We start from the raw sequence: 19,711 nt of genomic DNA on the forward strand, positions 1-19,711 counted from the left end.
TCAATGGCTACTGGCACGCTGAAGAAATGTGCTCTTTCTGTACCGGGCAGATGGCAGACTGCCCGGTATGGCGTCGTGTGGTCGAGCAGTTTGCTGATGTCAACGTTGTGAACAGAGTGCCCCATGGTGGCGGTGGAGTTATGGTATGGGCAGGCATAAGCTACAGACAACGAACACAATTGCATTTTATCAATGGCAATATGAATGCACAGCGATAGCGTGATGAGGTCCTGAGGCCCATTGTCATGCCATTCATCCGCCGCCATCACCTCATGTTTCAGCATGATAACCCACTGCCCCATGTCGCAATGATCTGTACACAATTCCCTGGAAGCTGAAAATGTCCCAGGCCTGCATACTAACCTGAAATGTCACCCATTGAGCAACAGCCTGATCAACTCTATGCGAAGGAGATGTGTTCCGCTGCATGAGGCAAATGGTGGTCACACCAGATACACACCCTCGTTTTTTTTTTTAAGGTATCTGTGACCAACAGATGCATGTTTGTATTCCCAATCATGTGGAATCCATAGATTAGGGCCTCATGATGTTAGGCTGGGTGGGGACTCAGGTGCAGAGACGGACACATGGACAAAGAGGGTGAATTAAGATGTTGTTTATTCAGCGTGTTTTGGCAGAGAGGAGTAGTTCAGGGTGGAGCAGCTTCAGACCGGGGTAGGAGCTGCGTGAGGTGGAGAGCCAGTAGCACTGAGAGCTGGATGCCGAGGATATCAGACAACAGATGAGCAGGTTGTGGCGTGGGAGTGGCAGGCAGGCAGGCAGCAGGAACAGACGGGATCTGGTCGAAGGAGAGACAGGTTACAAACGTGGCAGAGACAACTATAATGCTGAGAGGGTAACAACTAAACTGAGATTGCTGTACGGAGCCAAGTTACCACAGGTGGTGTAGGAACGAACTGGCGCTGGAGAGGTGGCCAGCCCGGGTAGATAACTGCTGGTTGATTGGTGACAATGAGCTGCAGCTGGATGTAACTAAGCAGGAGAGAGAATGGCCACGCCCCCTGACCTAGATCCTCTGACTGGGCTGCACAGCGGGAGGAGACAGACACAGACAACACACACAGGGAAAAAGGGAACAGGAAAAACAAGCGGGGACAGGGACAACAGTGCCGGACCGTAACAGTACCCCCCCCTCAACGGGCGCCACCCGGCGACCCACCCGGCTTGTCAGGGTGGTCCCTATGGAAGTCAGCCACCAGCTGCGGGTCCAGTATAAACCGCCGGGGAATCCAGGACCTCTCCTCGGGACCGTATCCCTCCCAGTCCACCAGGTACTGAAGCCCTCTACCACGCCTCCGGACGTCCAGCAGTCTCCGCACCGTGTAGGCTGGATGGTCGTCAATAATACGCGGTGGCGGAGGGGGATCCACAGGCGGACACAAATGGCTGGAGGAGACCAGCTTCAGCTGGGACACGTGAAATGTAGGATGGACTCTCATGGCCTGGGAAGCTTCAACCGAACAGCCGAAGGGTTGATGATGGAGTCGATCTCGAAAGGACCCAAATACCGGGGCGACAGCTTACGGGAGTCAGTGCGCAGAGGGATGTTGCTGGAGGAGAGCCAGACTCGCTGACCAGGCTGGAACTGGGGAGCGACTACCCTGTGCCTGTCCGCCACTCTCTTGTTACGCTCTGCTGTCCGTAGAAGGGCCTCACGGGTGTCCACCCACACCTTGCGGCAGCGACGAAGGTTATCCTGAACTGACGGGACGGCTAACTCCTTTTCCTGAGACGGGAACAATGGCGGTTGGTACCCCAAAGCCGCCTCAAATGGTGAGAGGCCGGTGGCAGATGAGGTGAGGGAATTGTGGGCATATTCGACCCACGGGAGGTGTTTGGCCCAGGTGGACGGGTTCTGGGATGTCACACAGCGTAGAGCAGCCTCCAGGTCCTGATTGGTCCTCTCAGTCTGGCCATTGGACTGGGGATGGAAACCTGATGAGAGACTGACAGAGGCACCCAGAGCAGAACAAAACTCCTTCCATACCCGAGAAATGAACTGTGGGCCTCTATCGGACACTATGTCCACAGGTATTCCATGGGGATGGAATACATGTAGGACAAAGAGGTCGGCTGTCTCACTGGCAGACGGTAATTTTGGTAATGCAACAAAATGGGCAGATTTAGAGAATCTGTCCACGATGGTGAGTATGGTGTCATTACCTTCAGACATAGGAAGTCCAGTGACGAAGTCCAAGGCCACGTGGGACCAAGGACGACTCGGGACTGGGAGAGGCCGCAGCAGGCCCGAAGGAGCCCGGTGGGAAGCCTTATTTTGGGCACAGATGGAACAGGCTGCCACGTATTCCCGGACGTCAGCCTCGATGGATGGCCACCAAAAGTGCCTCTTCAGTAGCGACAGTGTACGGTTCATACCAGGGTGGCAGGAGAAGCGCGAGGTGTGGATCCAGTTGAGCACTTGCGGCCGCACGGCTGCGGGAACATAGAGAAGGTCGGAGGGGCCATCGGCCGGTCCAGGTTCCGACTCTTGTGCCGATCGGACGAGGGACTCGATTTCCCAGTGAACAGCCGCCACCAAACAGGAAGCGGGCAGAACAGGTTCAGGATTGCTGGAGTCTTCATTGTCTGTAAACTGGCGAGAGAGAGCATCAGGCTTGACATTACGTGTGCCAGGACGATATGTTAAAATAAACTTGAACCTGCTGAAGAACAGAGCCCATCTGGCCTGACGGGAGTTTAGCCTCTTGGATGACTGGATGTAAGCCAGGTTCTTGTGGTCTGTCCAGACTATGAAGGGTTGCTCTGCTCCGTCTAGCCAGTGCCTCCACTCCTCCAACGCCAACTTGACAGCAAGCAACTCCCGGTTACCCACGTCGTAGTTCTTCTCAGCAGGGGTCAATCTCCTGGAGAAAAAGGCCACAGGATGGAGCTTCTGGTCCGTGGGGGAACGTTGTGACAGGACAGCCCCCACCCCCCGAATCAGAGGCGTCCACTTCTACAATAAACTGCAAACTAGTGTCTGGATGAATAAGAACAGGTGAGGTGGAGAACAGTTCCTTCAGTGTACTCACGGCTGACTCGGCCTCAGGCGTCCACAGGAATGGCACCTTTGGGGAGGTGAGCTTGGTCAGGGGGCAACCACTCGGCTGAAACCCCTGATGAAGCGGCGGTAGAAGTTGGCGAAGCCCAGGAAGCGTTAGCTGCTTCCGAGACGTGGGTGTGGGCCACTCCGCAACCGCTCTGATCTTGTCAGGGTCTGGTGACACTTGTCCCCGCTCGATAATAAAACCCAAAAAGGGGACGGACTGCCGGTGGAACTCACATTTTTCTGCTTTCACATACAGTTTATTTTCCATGAGGCGTTGGAGAACCAGACGGACGTGGGAGACGTGTTCATCCTGTGACTTAGAGAATATTAGAATGTCATCCAAATAGACAAACACAAAACGGTGTAGAAAATCCCTCAACACATCGTTAACCATGGCCTGAAACACTGCTGGGGCGTTAGTGAGACCGAATGGCATGACTAGGTATTCAAAGTGTCCGAGAGGGGTATTGAACCCAGTTTTCCATTCGTCTCCCTGCCTGATCCTAACGAGGTGGTAAGCGTTACGCAGGTCGAGTTTGGTAAACACGGTGGCACCATGAAGGGGTTCAAATGCTGAGTTGATGAGAGGCAGGGGGTACGTATTTCTGACTGTGATGTTATTTAGTCCTCTGTAGTCAATGCAGGGGCGTAATGTTTTGTCCTTCTTCTCTACAAAAAAGAACCCAGCACCAACAGCGGAAGATGAGGGACGAATGAGACCAGAGGCTAGGGAGTCGCCTATGTAGGTTTCCATAGCTTCTCTCTCAGTACGGGACAGATTGAAAAGCCGACTGGACGGCAAAGGGGCTCCAGGCAGTAACTCAATAGCGCAATCGTATGGCCTATGAGGTGGTAGTGAAAGTGCTTTGGACTTACTGAATACCTCGGCCAGGTCCAGGTACTCGTCAGGGACTGAAGAGAGGTCTGGGGGTTTGACAGGGGAAGCAGGGGAACCTACAGAGGGCGGAATAGCCGACCCAAGGCAAGCATAATGGCAGTGAGTGCTCCAACTGTGTATCTTGTGGTTTTGCCAGTCAATATGGGGGTTGTGAAGGCTAAGCCAAGGGAAACCGAGGATAAGAGGGGAGGCCGAGGAGGAGACTACTTTAAACTGGATGGTTTCTTTGTGATTGCCGGACAGCATGAGAGAAACGGGGACAGTTTGGTGGGTGATGTTGGCAAACTGATGACCGTCAATAGCGGTTACTGTTATAGGCTTAGGCAGGGGCTTAACAGGGATCTCAGCCTGAGTGACCAGGTTAACGTCAAGGAAACTATCCTCAGCACCAGAGTCAATGAGAGCAGCTAATGGGAGAGACAGATTCCTGAACTGGACTGTAGCTGGGATAACTAGACGGGGTGCTGTGGGCATTGAGTCAGGTGTAGCACTCGCAAGTACGCCCACTTTTACCTGCGAGCTTTGTCTTTTGGGCGAACCGGACAGTTAACCAGGAAATGAGTGTGGTCCCCACAGTACATGCACTCACCAGCCCGCATGCGCCGTTCCTTTTCGGCAGGGGACAGACGAGCACGGCCCAGCTGCATGGGCTCGTCTAGTTCCGTGGAGGGATCCGCTGAGGTGTATGGGCGGTGTCCGAGTGGTGGTGTTGCTCGGGTTGCAGAAAGCGAGGGGGCCCCGCCTGCGGTGCGGACCCGACCGCCCCTCTCCTGTCTCCTCTCCCGTAGCCTGTTGTCTATTCGTGTAGCAAGGGAAACGAGAAAATGAAGGTTAGCAGGCTCCTCACGAACAGCTAGTTCATCCTTAATCGTGTCACTCAAACCGTTAACAAACACTCCCTGAAGAGCGTCGTCATTCCACTTGGAATCGGCTGCCAAGGTCCAAAAATCAATGGCGTATTCAGCCACGCTACCCGTGCCCTGTCGTAGCTTCAACAGTCTCTTTGTGGCGGTCCCGGCATGGTCGGGTGATCAAACACAATTTCCAATTGAGAGGAAAAATCGTCAAACGACAGGCTGGCAATCTGCTGAGTAGAACAAGCCGCTTCTGCCCAAATCAAAGCTTTGCCCCTCAGTAACCCCAGAGCGTAATGTACCTTTGAGGATTCCGTGGAGAAAGACAGGGGCTTCTGTTGGAACACCAAGCGGCACTGAAGCAGGAAACCACGGCATTTGTTCAGGTCCCCGGTGAAAGGTTCGGGTGAGGTTGTAGGGGGTTCCCGAAGGGCAGGAGCGAAAGCCGAGCCTGGAGCAACTGTAGGAGGAACAGGCGGAGGAGAAGCAGAGGGAGGAAGATTAGTGAGTGTTACCAGGTTAGCTACCTGAGAGGTGAGATGAGATACTTGATCCAACAACCGCTGGTTGTTATCCAATAGAGACCGGATGAGTTGGTCGTGTTGTCCCAATAACATTCCCTGTGAATGGAGGGCGCGTTGTACGCCATCACCCGTTGTTTCATGTGGCATCTCTGCTGAGTCCATGTTTGGCCAGTTCGTTCTGTTAGGCTGGGTGGGGACTCAGGTGCAGAGACGGACACACGGACAAAGAGGGTGAATTAAGATGTTGTTTATTCAGCGTGTTTTGGCAGAGAGGAGTAGTTCAGGGTGGAGCAGCTTCAGACCGGGGTAGGAGCTGCGTGAGGTGGAGAGCCAGTAGCACTGAGAGCTGGATGCCGAGGATATCAGACAACAGATGAGCAGGTTGCGGCGTGGGAGTGGCAGGCAGGCAGGCAGCAGGAACAGACGGGATCTGGTCGAAGGAGAGACAGGTTACAAACGTGGCAGAGACAACTATAATGCTGAGAGGGTAACAACTAAACTGAGATTGCTGTACGGAGCCAAGTTACCACAGGTGGTGTAGGAACGAACTGGCGCTGGAGAGGTGGCCAGCCCGGGTAGATAACTGCTGGTTGATTGGTGACAATGAGCTGCAGCTGGATGTAACTAAGCAGGAGAGAGAATGGCCACGCCCCCTGACCTAGATCCTCTGACTGGGCTGCACAGCGGGAGGAGACAGACACAGACAACACACACAGGGAAAAAGGGAACAGGAAAAACAAGCGGGGACAGGGACAACAGTGCCGGACCGTAACACATGAATTCATTTAAATTGACTGATTTCCTTATATGAACTGTAACTCAGTAAAATATTTGAAATGGTTGCATGTTGCGGTTACATTTTTGTTCAGTGTACATGAGCGATACCCTGTGTGAACACTTCCATGTTGTAATCTATAATAACAGATGGTGACAGGAGTAGGCCTACAGCAACTGATATGCAGTGATTTAGACACAGACAGACTGAAATGTTGGCTGGATTCAACATTAAGCAACCGACTTCTTGCAGTGTTACTATGTAATGTGAAATATGAGTAAATACTTTGGTAGTAATGATAATGTTGTCACTGACTACTGTCTACGATTGTGTTGTTTTGTCCCAGATTTTAGTATTGATGATCACTTTATAACAAGTGGGCCCAGCTTACAGTAGAGTGAAGAACGTTTTGGTGTTCTCATTACACTATCTTTATAAGCGTTTTATCCTGCGCTTATTTCTTGTGGTTATTACAACATCATGGTTTTAACTAGGAGACAGATTGATCAGGTCAATACCATACACTACATGACCAAAAGTATGTGGACACCTCCTCGTCAAACATCTCATTCCAAAATCATGGGCATTAATATGGAGTTGGACTCCCCCTTTGCTGCTATAACAGCCTCCACTCTTTTGGGAAAGCTTTCCACTAGATGTTGGAACATTGTTGCGGGGACTTGCTTCCATTCAGCCACAAGAGCACTAGTGAGGTCGGGCACTGATGTTGGGGGATTAGGTCTGGCTCGCAGTCGGTGTTCCAATTCATCCCAAAGGTGTTCGATGGGGTTGAGGTCAGAGCTCTGTGCAGGCCAGTCAAGTTCTTCCTCAACGATCTTGACAAACCATTTCTGTATGGACCTCGCTTTGTGCACGGGGGCATTGTCATGCTGAAACAAACTGTTGCCACAAAGTTGGAAGCACAGAATCGTCTAGAATGTAATTGTATGCTGTAGCGTTAAGATTTCCCTTCACTGGAACTACGGGGTATAGCCTGAACCATGAAAAACAGTCCCAGACCATTATTCCTCCTCCACCAAACTTTACAGTTTGTATTATGCATTCGGGCAGGTAGCGTTCTCCTGGCATCCGCCAAAACCAGATTTGTCTGTCACATTGCCAGATGGTGAAGCGTCATTTATCACTCCAGAGAACGTGTTTCCACTGCTCCAGAGTCCAATGGCGGCGAGCTTTACACCACTCCAGCCGATGCTTGGCATTGTGCATGGTGATCTTAGGCTTGTGTGCGGCTGCTCGGCCATGGAAACCTATTTCATGAAGCTCCCAGCGAACAGTTCTTGTGCTGACATTGCTTCCAGAGGCAGTTTGGAACTCAGTAGTGAGTGTTGCAACCGAGGACAGATTATTTTGACGCGCTTCAGCACTCGATCGTCCTGTTCTGTGAGCTTGTGTGGCCTACCACTTCGTGGCTGAGCCGTTGTTGCTCCTAGAAGTTTTCACTTCACAATAACAGCACTTACAGCAGGGCAGAAATTTGACGAACTGACTTCTTGGAAAGGTGCCATCCTATGACGGTGCCACGTTGAAAGTCACTGAACTCTTCAGTAAGGCCATTCTACTGCCAATGTTTGTCTATGGAGAGTGCATGGCTGTGTGCTCGATTGTATACACCTGTCAGCACCGGTTGTGGCTGAAATAGCCGAATCCAATAATTTGAAGGGGTGTCCACATACTTTTGTATCTATAGTGTATGTTCCAATGTGAATTTCAAGTACTGCTTTTTTTGCTCATTTCAGTTCAAACGCCCTGAGCCCTATTTTTGATAACCTACCAAAGTTCTTCATGTGATGCTTTTTAAAAAAAAGTCTAAATACTAACTAAAAGGTATTTCAAATAGCCCGAAGGTATACCAAATATTGTCTCTTTTACATTTAATTTACCAAAGACGTATTTAGTTTTAACATTTAAGTATTTAGAATTTTGTGTATTTCATATGATGAACAGCTTGCTATACTGTATCTGAAAAAATGGTGTGTGAAATGTATGAGGTTCACTTTTACATAACTCGAACTACTGATTCAATATAGACAATCACTTGTCTTTTTATTGCCTTAAGATGATAACCTTTTGTTTTAACTAGTATTTAAGTGGAGGAAATTAACCGTAAAATGACCATCTTCCTTCTGTAAAATGTCATGTCAGGAGAACAGTACTCTTCCTAAAATGTAGAAAAGCTTGTTTTCGTAAACCTCAGGGTAATTCTTTGTTTTTTCTATTAAATGTTGCTTTTTCAGGTTGATATTGTCTTTGTGTTCCTCTTGTGCTTGAGTATAGATTTATCATTCTTTTGACACTATATGTGAAAAGTGTAATATTCACATTTTGTGTATTTGGTTACTCTGGGTGGTGTGTGTACAGTATGTGTGTTTTAGGTGTCCTTTACCAACGGCTTATAAGCTTGCAACTCTTGGTTGGTGTGCAGTTAATTGATACAGTACACAACACTGGTGGAATTCCCTTTATCAATGCAAGAGAAAAACACGTCCTTATTCCCTAGTGCTTTTGCATACTCTTAAACCAAAGATTGTGTTGTGATGAATTGTGCACAAATAAAAAGAATAGGCTATGCTTTTTATACAGTTTGTTTGATGTTGAAATATTACGCCTATACTGTGTTTAAATAGCTTAGCATACCCTATGCAACATTGTACAATTTAGAGGTGTAAGATGTTACAGTGGTTTTACTTGCCACCATTCATAGAGGCACCTTTGTTTTATGCTTCATGTAAAAATAAAAACCCCAAACCATTTTGGTCTGATGAATTCTGTGATAAACCGAACACTGTAGACAAAGCAAAATATATATATTTTTTTATTGCGCTTCAAAATCCACCAATAGTTCTTGTTGGTTTTCATTTTCTTTTATCCCCTTTGCATAATGTCATGAATTTTGTTTGGCAGTATCTGATACTATATTTCTACAGTATTTACAGTTTAGGCATGACATCTAAATAGTTGCACGTTTAGTTCCCCCCCACTTTTCAAAGGCAGTGTGAAACATCATGTGTGTAAAAACTATACTCCAAAAGCCAAAATTCTAAATGTTCATTTGAACAACCAAGTTATTTTAAACTAAATATTCTCATACTAAACTACAATGCCATACCTGTACATTTTGCTCTATAAAAATGTCAGTTAATGCAGAGGCTATTAGGTAACAAATTCTATATAACAAAGAGGTTACAAATTGCATCAGGGCTTTAGTTTTAACATCTGAAACCCTACCTCTTCAAAAAGTATCTTAAATAATCCCACAGCACCCCCCCAAAAATATTTTTATATACAAAATAATTGCCTTTTGTGAACTAACATTCGCACTTTACTTTTCCCCCCTACTAGCACTGACTTTGCTGATAGCTACTTTATTGAGGAAAAATGTATTTACTATGACTGAGATATGTGGTCGTCCCACCTAGCTGTTTTAAGATGAATGCACTAACTGTAGGTCGCTCTGGATAAGAGCGTCTGCTAAATGACAAAAATGTAAAATGTAATTTTGAATGCTTTTTATAAACATCATTGCAAATTAGTTGGTTTTGTCAGCGGCGGTGGCGGGGAGGTGGAGGGCGGCTCTTGATGTTCTGGCACTTGGGGATATGTCGCTCTGCTGGCCCTGGGGCAAACCGGCGGGCACAGTGAGGGCAGGTCACATAATCATCGTTGTCTTGGATAGGTGGTTGGGGCTGCAAAGCACCTGTTGCTGGAACATGGGCTTGGCGTAGATTACGAATAAATGCCTCGTGTTTCTGCCTCCAGTTGCTCTTCTTTAGCTGTAAATCAAAGCCAAAATTATATTAACCAGGGTTGAGAAATGGCATGAGAAATTTGAAAAATATCATTATTTCTTCAATATGTTAAAGAAATTAGGGAAAAACTCTTACCTCAGGAGACTTGCTTCTTGAGTTGGTTTTCATGAACTCTTCCAGGTCGGTTCCCTTGGCCCTGTACTTGGAGGAGTCAAAGACTTTGCGGCTGGAGCGCTGCATCCTCTCACAGACCTGACGGTGCTTCTCTAGTCTCTCTGCAGCAAAGTTTCTGTGGCAAATCCTGCAAGGGATGAGCTGGAGGCTAGCATTGTCAGCACTCTCCACTGGGCTGAGTTCCACTTGCAGTAACCGACTTGACTGACGGTGAACTGAGGGTGATGTGTGGGAAGCTTCTCGAGATATCTTTCTACAATTGATGCTACTGCTGCTCCCTGGTACTGATCTATGTGCAGTTTTGAGCTGTCCCTCCTGAACCAGCCCTCGATGAAATATGTCACGCTCCTTCCTCTTATCATCAGCTGAAACATACCTCTCTCTAGAAGTCCTTTCCCACTTATACTCCCTCTCCCAATCTATTTCCTTCTCAACCATCTCCCTATTTTGTTCTCCCTCTTTCACTTTCTCCCTCTCCCACCTATTCCTCTCAACTCTTTTCTTCCTCTCCCAATTTGTGTCCTTTTCATTCTCCCTCTCTCTAGCCCTCCTGCTCCACTCTCCATGTTTCTCCCTCTCTTGCTCTAGGTCCTTCTCAGTCCTCCTGTCTCTACTCCAATCTGGCTTGTTCACAATTTCCCTTTCCATTCTTTCCAACCTCTCCCACTCTTCTGCAAGTGCCCTCTTCTTCTCTCTTCTCTCCCTATTTACCTCTTCTTTTTTCTCTCTCTGCCACTCAATATCCTCCCGTCTTTTATCCCTCATAATCAACCTCTCCCTTCTTTCCATTTCTTGACCTCTCTCCTTTTCCCTTCTCTGCTCAGCTGAGGACACCTTGCTCTCTATCCACTCCTTTTCTCTTTCCACTGGTCTCCTAATAGGCCACTCCCCCCTCTTAGTGTCATCGCCTGAGACAGCTCTCTCCCTCTGATGCATTTCTCTCACTTTTGCCTGCGTTTTCAACAGCTTCTCCTGAAGTATTAGTTTATCCATTTCAATTTTCCTTGCCATCCTCCGCTCATAATCCAGCCTCTGCAGCTCTCCCTTTGATAGTTTGTACCCAGCAACCCTTCTACTGTTTGTGTTATCTTCCAATGATGGTGAAGGATCCTCAGCAGGCTTTCTGTGGCTTGTTATGCCACTTCTTCTATCATACTCGAAATGATTGTGTTGTGGTGAGGGAAAATGTGGAGGGAGTTTTTGAAACTCATTAGGTTTACAAGCTACCTCGTCATTACTCAACCTATCTATGATTAAAGTTCTTTTATGGTAAACAGGCTTCAGTGAAAATACCTTGTCCACTCCATCTGCTTCCCTCCCAGATACAATATCACCTGGTTCTTCCGGGTAAACATACTTTGTTCTTGCTGAGTTATGTGTTCTGCTTTGGGAGGAATATTTGGATTGATGAAATGTCTCTTGGGAATACTGTTGCTGCCATTCATTCATGGCAGTCCTTTCCCTTGGTCTATGATCCTCAAATGGTTGCTCTCGAAGGCTGGTTTGATGTTTCAAAGCGTGATGCAAAGCTCTTGAGCAGTCCTTCTCAGGTGGGAGTTTTTCCAATATCACTTCTTTTTCCAAGAAAAGAAAAGGGTCAGGGTGAGGATGCGGAGCCATTTGCAACCGATGCATAATTATACCCCCAAAGAAATAGTTGATTAGGAATTCACTTATCTGACAGATAGCTGCTGATTTTACTAGTTGAGAAGATAAGGCTAGGCCTAGCTAGCTAACGTTACCTATCTAGCTAGCTAAACGTTACATGGATGGACTCACCAGCTGCTCTCCCTCTTGAATTGGTAGATTTCTCTTTGTGATTCTCTTTCAGCATTTCACTACTGCTTAGCAATGGCTACTCCAAGACATGACTAATTATCTTCTTTAAAATTAGCTTGTGAATATCTCCAAAATGTAGAAAATGTTGACAGCAGTAGCAACATGCACACACGGCACCTGTTTTGTTGGTATCAGTTGCCTAGAAACAAGGTCATTTGTTAACGTTTTCTGATTGGTGCAGTACAGTCATCCGGAAGCAATGACCTGATGTTACGAAAAAGAGCTGGCTGAATGAAAATCACCAAACTGTCAAACCATTTCGGGGATAGCTGAGCTAAGGTATGATTTAGTAAACTAGCTATATAAACAATTACAATATTATGCGCTTGTTCTAATTGCACTGATAAGGGGCAAATGAAAAGCACAGGTTAGGAAGCACGTTAGCTAGCTAATGAAAGTGGTGGCTAAGCTAGTTTTGGGACATAACATAGGGAGTTTGTGTACACAGACGTTGTGTCCCAAAGCTATGGCTAAGCATGCTGTTTGAGTCAGTCTCTTGTTTTGGTGAAGCTGTAAGTAACCTAGCTACATCTGCAACTAGCTAACTACAATAAATAGGTTGTCTCTAGGCAGACCGGCAATGTTCCCTAGGTCTGGGATGTCCGAGACTAATAATGGGGTATAACAAAGTCAAACATAGTTAGATTGGCCAAACTATCTAGTTAGCTACTCGCATTTGTGTTGAACCCTTCAAAAATATTGATATCTTTTTTTTTTTTCGCTTTTCATTAAGACAGCTGTGATGTCTACTGAAGAGATGATTTCAGTAGATTATGAAATATTTGGGAGAGTTCAAGGTGTATTTTTTCGAAAATACACTCAGGTAAGAATACAATACAACAGTAGGACATAAACCAATAAGCCATTATTATTATTTGTAATTTGAAAGTCATGTTTCATACCTCTGCCAATGCTTAGTAACACATGGTCAATTAGCAGTCTGACTGTCAGTCAGTAGATTAGACATAAGCATACTTTCATAACTACTCATTGATGTTTTCAGCTGTATGGTTTGCTTCATTTAATTTATTTGTCACTGAGTCATGCTAGCAGGGGTAAGCAGTCCTGGCCGAGACACATCAGGGGTTGTAGTGCTGAGCTGGATTAAAAAATATGTACACCTTGTGGCTCTTCAAGGACATACTCCTGAGTAATGATAACCTCTCCTTCTTCCATGGTTGGTGGTGTTTTTCAGGCAGAGGGGAAAAAGCTAGGCTTGGTCGGCTGGGTGCAGAACACAGAGGCAGGAACTGTGCAGGGGCAGCTTCAAGGTCCAAGCAACAAGGTGAGACAGATGCAGGATTGGCTGAAGTCCACTGGGAGCCCCAAGTCACAAATCATCAAAGCAGAGTTCAAGAATGAGAAAAATGTTAAGAGCTTGGATCACTCAACGTTCAAAATAGTTCGCCTTTGAATTTATTTTATACAGTATTACATTCCAAACTAATGTGTGAGATATTCTTGTTATTTAAAATGAGGATTGTTTTGTTACAGTTCCTGAAATGAAAAGCTTTAGAAATGTACTGTAAATCATTTAAACGTATTTAAATGTACGTTAGGCCTTAACTCTGAATTGTGTGTTAACGTGTAATATTTAAAATCCATACAACTAAAATAAAATATTTAACACCATTTCATTTGATCTTTCTTGCTTGATGATTTAAGGCGTGTTTGATCTTGCTTCACACACAAAAATATTCAGTCCTCTAGGAACACGGTCTTTCACGCCGTAGGGGGTCAGTGTTTTCTCTGTAAACAGGGTAAGAAACCGGTGTGGAGCTAGCTACCATAGACTTCACGATGTAAACAGTCGCTTGATAAGTTGCTGCTGGAATGAACATGTCTAGTAAAAGTCGAGAACTTCGATGTTTCCAAACTACTTAAAATCCAGACAGAGACTGCACACGTTGGTCGTATGTATCAATTTAAAACACCCACCAACAGTCCGCACCTGTAACGTTAGCTAAATTTCGGTTGGAAAGCACTGGTTTGAATCTTGGCTAGCTAACGTTAACAGGCTAGCTGGCTATGCAGGAATGAGAGAAGGCTAGCTAGCTAACGTTACACATCAATGGCTCATTGTAGCCCTTATAAATTAACCACGGTCTAACGTTATAAATATGATTAAGTGTTTGTCAAAAGAAGTTCAAGGTAAGCTTCGGTCTGGAATCGCAATATGTTCATTACAGCAATGTCTTGAAGAGCTTATTCTGAACAGTATTGATGCTGGTGCAACATGCGTGGGTGTGAGGGTGGACATGGAAGCCTTCAAAGTGCAGGTTATAGACAATGGCTCAGGGATGGACATACAGGATATGGAGTCTGTAGGAAACAGATACTTCACAAGCAAATGCAGTTCTTTAGAGGACCTAGATAATCTCAAATTCTATGGATTCAGAGGAGAAGCTGTTGCCAGCATTGCAAATCTCGCCATGCTGGTGGAAATATCATCCAGGACCAAAATGTCTGTGAAGACGCATGTGAAAGTCTTCAAGGATGGTAACGGCTTGGACGTGTTTGAGGCTGAGACTACCCGCCCATCTGCAGGGACTACTGTTGTTATTTGTAACTTGTTCCACAACATGCCAGTGAGGAGAAACAGGATGGATAGCGTGCTGGAGTTTGAACGGATCAGGCAGAGAGTGGAGGCCATTTCACTCATGCAGCCCTCTGTCTCTTTCACGCTGAAGAATGACTGCACAGGGACCATGGTGGTGCAGCTCTCCAAAGCCCGAAACACTTACTACAGGTTTGTTCAGATCCATGGTTTAGGTAGGGCCCAAAAGCTTGGGGAAATCAGCCACTCCCATGCACAGTTTCAAGTAAGTGGTTACTTAGGACGAGAAGGCCATTACAACAACACCTTACAGTTCCTCTATGTGAATGACAGGCTCCTTCTCAAAACCCGCATCCACAAGCTGCTGAACCTTCTCCTGCGCAAAGTAGGCGGTTCAAGTCGGCAGAATGACAGCCCTGGTACACCTCCTGCTATTAGGAGCCCAAAGCAGAGAAGAGGAGCCGAGCTACATGCAATGTATGTCATCAATATCATGTGCCACTACTCTGAGTATGACATATGCCTTGAGCCCGCCAAGACCCTGATTGAATTCAAAGACTGGGAAAGTATTCTGCTCTGCATAGAAGAGGCAGTGAAAGCATTCCTGACAAGAGAGAACTTGGTGTGTGAACTCTACCCAGAGGATATCCAGGACTATGTTTGTCAGAATGTGTTTAGTGGCCAAACAGCTAGCACAGACGGAGGTAAGGACTCCATTGGCAAAGGTGTCCAAGCACACATGGAGGGTGTTATCCTAGAATGTAACGTTGGAAGGACACTTGCATCTGAAGCTGTTCATAGAAGGCACACAGAAGATGCTGACAAGATAGAAAGTGTTTGTCAGACATGTGATGGAGTTGAATCCGAGCAGGGTGACAGAGTAGGCAAACTAGGGGACAAGGAGGTCCTTAAGGGGTTTGAACAAGAGCATAATACCACAAACCCACAATGTCGACCAAGCTCAGTAGACACAGACCGAGAAGGTCTACAGTATGATTCAGTTACAGATTCATCAGAGTCTTACAAGGACATTACGAAAGAGAATGAAAGCAATGAACATCTGAAATCTGCTATTTCTTGTCCTGAATCATCTCAGCATAGTCTTATCTATAAGACAAAGAGTAAAAATCAGAAAATGAGTATAGAGGAAGGAACCGAGATGAAGGATAATGCAAGAGAGCATGTTTTCCTCTCAAGATGCACTGTGAGAGCACCATGTTCTCTCACTCAGGGAATCCAGTCAGAGACGGGCTCTATCAAACAGACACTACCTCAACCACAGGACACAGAACTGAATCCAGGTGGACACAGAAAAATCTTTCTATCGGATCCATACATTCATAGCAGTTTACCCTCTCAGAAATGTCCGTCCCACCAGAGTAGACAAGGGCTAGTGTTAGAATCTAGAGAGAAACTTGCAACAAAACGAAAATGGCCTATGGTGGAGGGCCCAGGCCATGTTCACGTTTATGACAGAGAAAGTAAGGACCTTCCCACTGGCATCCCCTCAAAGATTTCTAAGTTCATGTCATGTCAAAAGCTGGCTTTATATAAAGAGGCTGGATCTCTGGACAGGTTCAGAAGAATATACGGGAAGCCTACCGAATCCAAACCACTTCCTATCGATGTTAATAGCAATCATTTAGCAATTGATGCCACACCTTCCCAGACAGAACACTTGGTTATGAATGCTAAGGCTGTTTTGCCCTATCTTAAAGCGGATCTAGAAAGGGATGTCACAGAGTCACGTCCGGATCTGATGAAAGACCACAAAAGTCCATTAACACTCCCCATGTTTACCAAACTAAAACCTCTCTCCGCTCAGAGCAGGAGCAGTGAAATATCTTTGGCTGCTAAACTCTCTCATTTAAAACACCAAAGGACAGAGGTTGCAAGCAGTGCATTTGTACATCCTCCAGAGAGTACTTCAAATGAGGATATATGTCCCCAGGACACTGTAGAAAACAATGCTATTCTAGACATCAATGATGGAGAACAACACAATGACACTGACCAGAATTGTGACTTCATCCCGGGCTGCAATACACATCCTCTGCCAGATGAAAAGGAAGAGGACAATGTAACAGCATCAAGCGATTGGCTACATCACTATGACGACACTGTGGGGAAGCTGGTTTACATCAACAAAGTGACAGGACTCAGTAAATATGAAGCACCCTCTGCTGAAGAGACACAAGTGTCCTGCACATCAGATGTCACCAACATGGCAATCAGTGTCATCTCCAAAAAAGGTAAGAACTTTTGTCATGTATTCATCATATCTGTCTAACGCCTACTTATAAAGTTTAGACCATTATATTGTTTGGATCAAGTTTGACAGTAGCAAGCTATGTATGAAAAGTGTATTTAAGGATGTATGTTTGACTATGAGAGGTGCTTGTGTTAGTGTTTACTACCTGGCTTTCCTTCCTTCCCCTGCAGGGATTGAGTACAGGTGTTACCCATTTCAGATGGATCTAGTCTTGCCCTTCCTTCCCAAATCAGGGAGCGTTCTTAGTTCAGGGCCTGACAATGGAGGTACAATGGAGGTTTCTTTAAAAAATGTAGATCAGAATGCTGCAGTAGACTAAGTGCATATTAACCCATTTTTTATATTCTTTGTAATCTTATTGTTTTTAATGTTTATAGGAGATGACATTCAGGACTCGAATTCACTGTCCTCCCTGTACTCTGAGTGGACTAACCCTGTGTTTGCACGACCCCCTATGGTAAGCCAAATTCTCTCGCTTCACTCCAGAATGTACAAATAGACTACCTGCCTCAGTCCAGAAATTAAATACAATTACATTATTTAGGGACTTTATTTTCACATGTAGAAATTGTGGGCTGTCTTGACTGACATTTTTGTCCTTAAATGTGTGTTGTCTTTTCAAAATATAGAAGCGCAATATTGCTTATTTCAACAACCCATGTCTTGCCAGGTTGGTGTGGACATATCAAGTGTGCAAGCTGAAGGACTGGCTGTGAAGATCCATAACATCCTCTTTCCATACCGCTTCTCCAAGGACATGATTCACTCAATGAAGGCAAATATCTCATTACCCTTTGATTCATATGATAGTGTGTTGATACAGTGGCTTTATATCCCACCATAAAGTGATTTCTAACACTAGCTAAATATTTGTATCTCTTACCTTGTAGGTTATTCATCAAGTGGATAAGAAGTTTCTTGCATGTCTTATCAACACACAAGACCAAGAGCCTGCGGCCTGCAGTGAAACTGATGGTACAGAGAGATATTTTCAGTTTAAACAGTTTTAAGTCATCAATTTTTCTTTCTAAGTGATCACACCTTTTGAATTTCAGGGAACCTTTTAGTGCTAGTGGATCAACACGCTGCGCATGAGAGAGTTCGTCTTGAGAATCTAGTTGCAGGTAAGACCACCACACCCTCAATTGAATGCAATGCAGTTACAAAGACAATGCTGAAATACTCTGTAACAACATGTTAATATAGTATTGTTACTGTAGTAATTACAGCATTACCAAGTAGGAATACAAGCAATTGGTGTAAAGTGTAACCGCCCATTCTGCTATGTAATGATGCAGATTCGTACGAGGATGACCCAGAGGCACCGGGGGAGAGACGGCTGTGCTCATCCACTGTAGCCCCACCACTGGAGGTCAGCGTGACAGATGAGGAGCTGAGGCTGCTCGGGTCAGTACTTAGCTGCCTCTAAGACAAGCGGTCAGAGGAACTCTGTTGACCATCCAAAAGAGATGTAGTTGATGTGCAGTTGGTTTTCCCAGCTGTTAACTAGAGAGAATTGTCTCAACTGCTTAATTTGGAGCGAGGGTCTATAGTGGCTCATTATTGGTGGTGGCATAACTTCTGCTCTGATGATATGGATTAGGGGGTGTTCCTTTCGACAGGTCCTGCCAGCCATTCTTGAGGGGCCTTGGTCTGGAGATGCAGTTCTCGCAGATAGGCAATCCCCAGGTGCTGGTGGGGAAGGTGCCAATGTGTTTCACAGAGAAGGAGAGCAATGAACTTCGCCGGGGGAGGCATTCTATCATCAAGCCCATAGTCGAGGTGAGAATTATACCACCTCTCCTCAGCAAAATGATTGCACCCTATAATATTTCATTATTGAGTCAATTATCACCTCATTACTATTCATTTCCACCTCATGCAACTGCCCTCCAGGAGTACCTTCAAGAGCAGATTGAGGTGAGCATGAATACCGTCTGTGTACTCTTGCAAAATCTTTAAAAGGATAATACATTGTTTTCCATGCTGCCTTGTTTGAAAGAACAATCAATAGGATGAATATCGTCAAATAATTAGTGCTTGGATATGAGTTCATTTCTATTGGCCTGATATTTTATTCCCTTCATCTCAGTTACTGCGTTCAACTGGCAGAGTGAGAGGGACATTGCCTCTTACAGTACTTAAAGTCCTCGCCTCCCTTGCATGTCATGGTGAGTGTCCTTTTTCATTCAGTGGTCATACTGTACTTTGTATACGTTGCTCATTAGTTCCTTATTGTACAATTAGTGTCATGGTGAAGTATTATTGGTGTTGTGGCCCAAACAGGTGCAATCAAATTCAATGACAGCCTAAGTAAGGAGGAGTGTTGCAGCCTGGTAGGCTCTCTATCTTCATGCCAGCTGCCCTTCCAGTGTGCCCATGGCCGCCCATCCATTGCCCCGCTGGTAGACGTCCTTCACTTGAATGACCAAGAGGTACCACTATAGACAGACACTGATTAAGGATCGGCTTAAAGGAAAACTCCACCCCAAAAATATATTTGTTGATATATTCCCAAAATGCTTTGCATGTCAGCAATCAAGTTTAAGACATAACTTTTAAAAATACAGATGGTATGATGCATTTATACCTGCTGTATTTCTGTATTTTGAAAGTTATATATCTTCAACTTGGTTGCTGACGTGCAAAACATTTCGGGACTATAATCAATGGACTAATGAAACAAATACCAAAATATAGTTTTTGGGTGGAATTTTACTTGAACAGTTTAATGATGCTGTCACTACAGATATGTTAACAAAGTACAAATGAGTCTGGCCCCATGCCAAATAATATTCTTGTTTTTCACAGGAACCACCCAAACCAAACCTCAGAAAACTGAGAAGAATGTACAAAGCCTGGGAAATGTATGGAAATAGATAAGTGTGCCTACATTGTCAAATGATAAAATATTAACTTAAGAGATTTCCCTCATTAAATGAGACTAATTTATTGTTATTGCTGGTCTTTCTTTTAATGCC

The 19,711-nt window shown here is 45.4% G+C and overlaps 3 protein-coding genes across 6 annotated transcripts; 2 read left to right on the forward strand and 1 right to left on the reverse strand.

Moving 5' to 3' along the window:
- Positions 1–9,571: 9,571 nt before the first annotated feature.
- Positions 9,572–12,031, reverse strand: zc2hc1c (zinc finger, C2HC-type containing 1C). Its single transcript, XM_041855139.2, has 3 exons — positions 11,842–12,031; positions 10,024–11,636; positions 9,572–9,912 (listed from the first exon to the last, which is right to left on the reverse strand). The coding sequence occupies exons 1-3, from the start codon at positions 11,894–11,896 to the stop codon at positions 9,682–9,684; spliced, it is 1,899 nt and encodes a 632-aa protein (XP_041711073.2). The 5' UTR covers positions 11,897–12,031; the 3' UTR covers positions 9,572–9,681.
- A 47-nt stretch (positions 12,032–12,078) lies between these two features.
- acyp1 (acylphosphatase 1, erythrocyte (common) type) lies at positions 12,079–13,527 on the forward strand. Of its 2 annotated transcripts, none has more exons than XM_041855140.1 (3): positions 12,079–12,180; positions 12,635–12,724; positions 13,097–13,527. In XM_041855140.1, exons 2-3 carry the CDS (start codon positions 12,644–12,646, stop codon positions 13,313–13,315), a joined length of 300 nt encoding a protein of 99 aa, XP_041711074.1. In that variant the 5' UTR covers positions 12,079–12,180; positions 12,635–12,643; the 3' UTR covers positions 13,316–13,527. The 2 variants fall into 2 exon arrangements, with proteins under 2 accessions (XP_041711074.1, XP_041711075.1); XM_041855141.1 differs by having other exon boundaries at positions 12,104–12,180; positions 12,639–12,724.
- A 108-nt stretch (positions 13,528–13,635) lies between these two features.
- mlh3 (mutL homolog 3 (E. coli)) lies at positions 13,636–19,688 on the forward strand. 3 transcript variants are annotated; one of them, XM_041855142.2, is made up of 12 exons: positions 13,636–16,710; positions 16,901–16,996; positions 17,108–17,187; positions 17,401–17,505; positions 17,621–17,705; positions 17,786–17,854; positions 18,029–18,137; positions 18,353–18,512; positions 18,627–18,650; positions 18,823–18,901; positions 19,017–19,165; positions 19,542–19,688. In XM_041855142.2, the coding sequence occupies exons 1-12, from the start codon at positions 14,022–14,024 to the stop codon at positions 19,611–19,613; spliced, it is 3,717 nt and encodes a 1,238-aa protein (XP_041711076.1). In that variant the 5' UTR covers positions 13,636–14,021; the 3' UTR covers positions 19,614–19,688. The 3 variants fall into 3 exon arrangements, 2 of the variants coding, with proteins under 2 accessions (XP_041711076.1, XP_041711077.1); XM_041855143.2 differs by lacking the exon at positions 16,901–16,996; XR_005996166.2 differs by lacking the exons at positions 19,017–19,165; positions 19,542–19,688 and having other exon boundaries at positions 18,334–18,512; positions 18,823–18,889.
- The last annotated feature ends 23 nt before the right edge of the window (positions 19,689–19,711 follow it).

Source organism: Coregonus clupeaformis, chromosome 29 (assembly GCF_020615455.1).
Source record: "Coregonus clupeaformis isolate EN_2021a chromosome 29, ASM2061545v1, whole genome shotgun sequence".
Lineage (NCBI taxonomy): Eukaryota > Metazoa > Chordata > Actinopteri > Salmoniformes > Salmonidae > Coregonus > Coregonus clupeaformis.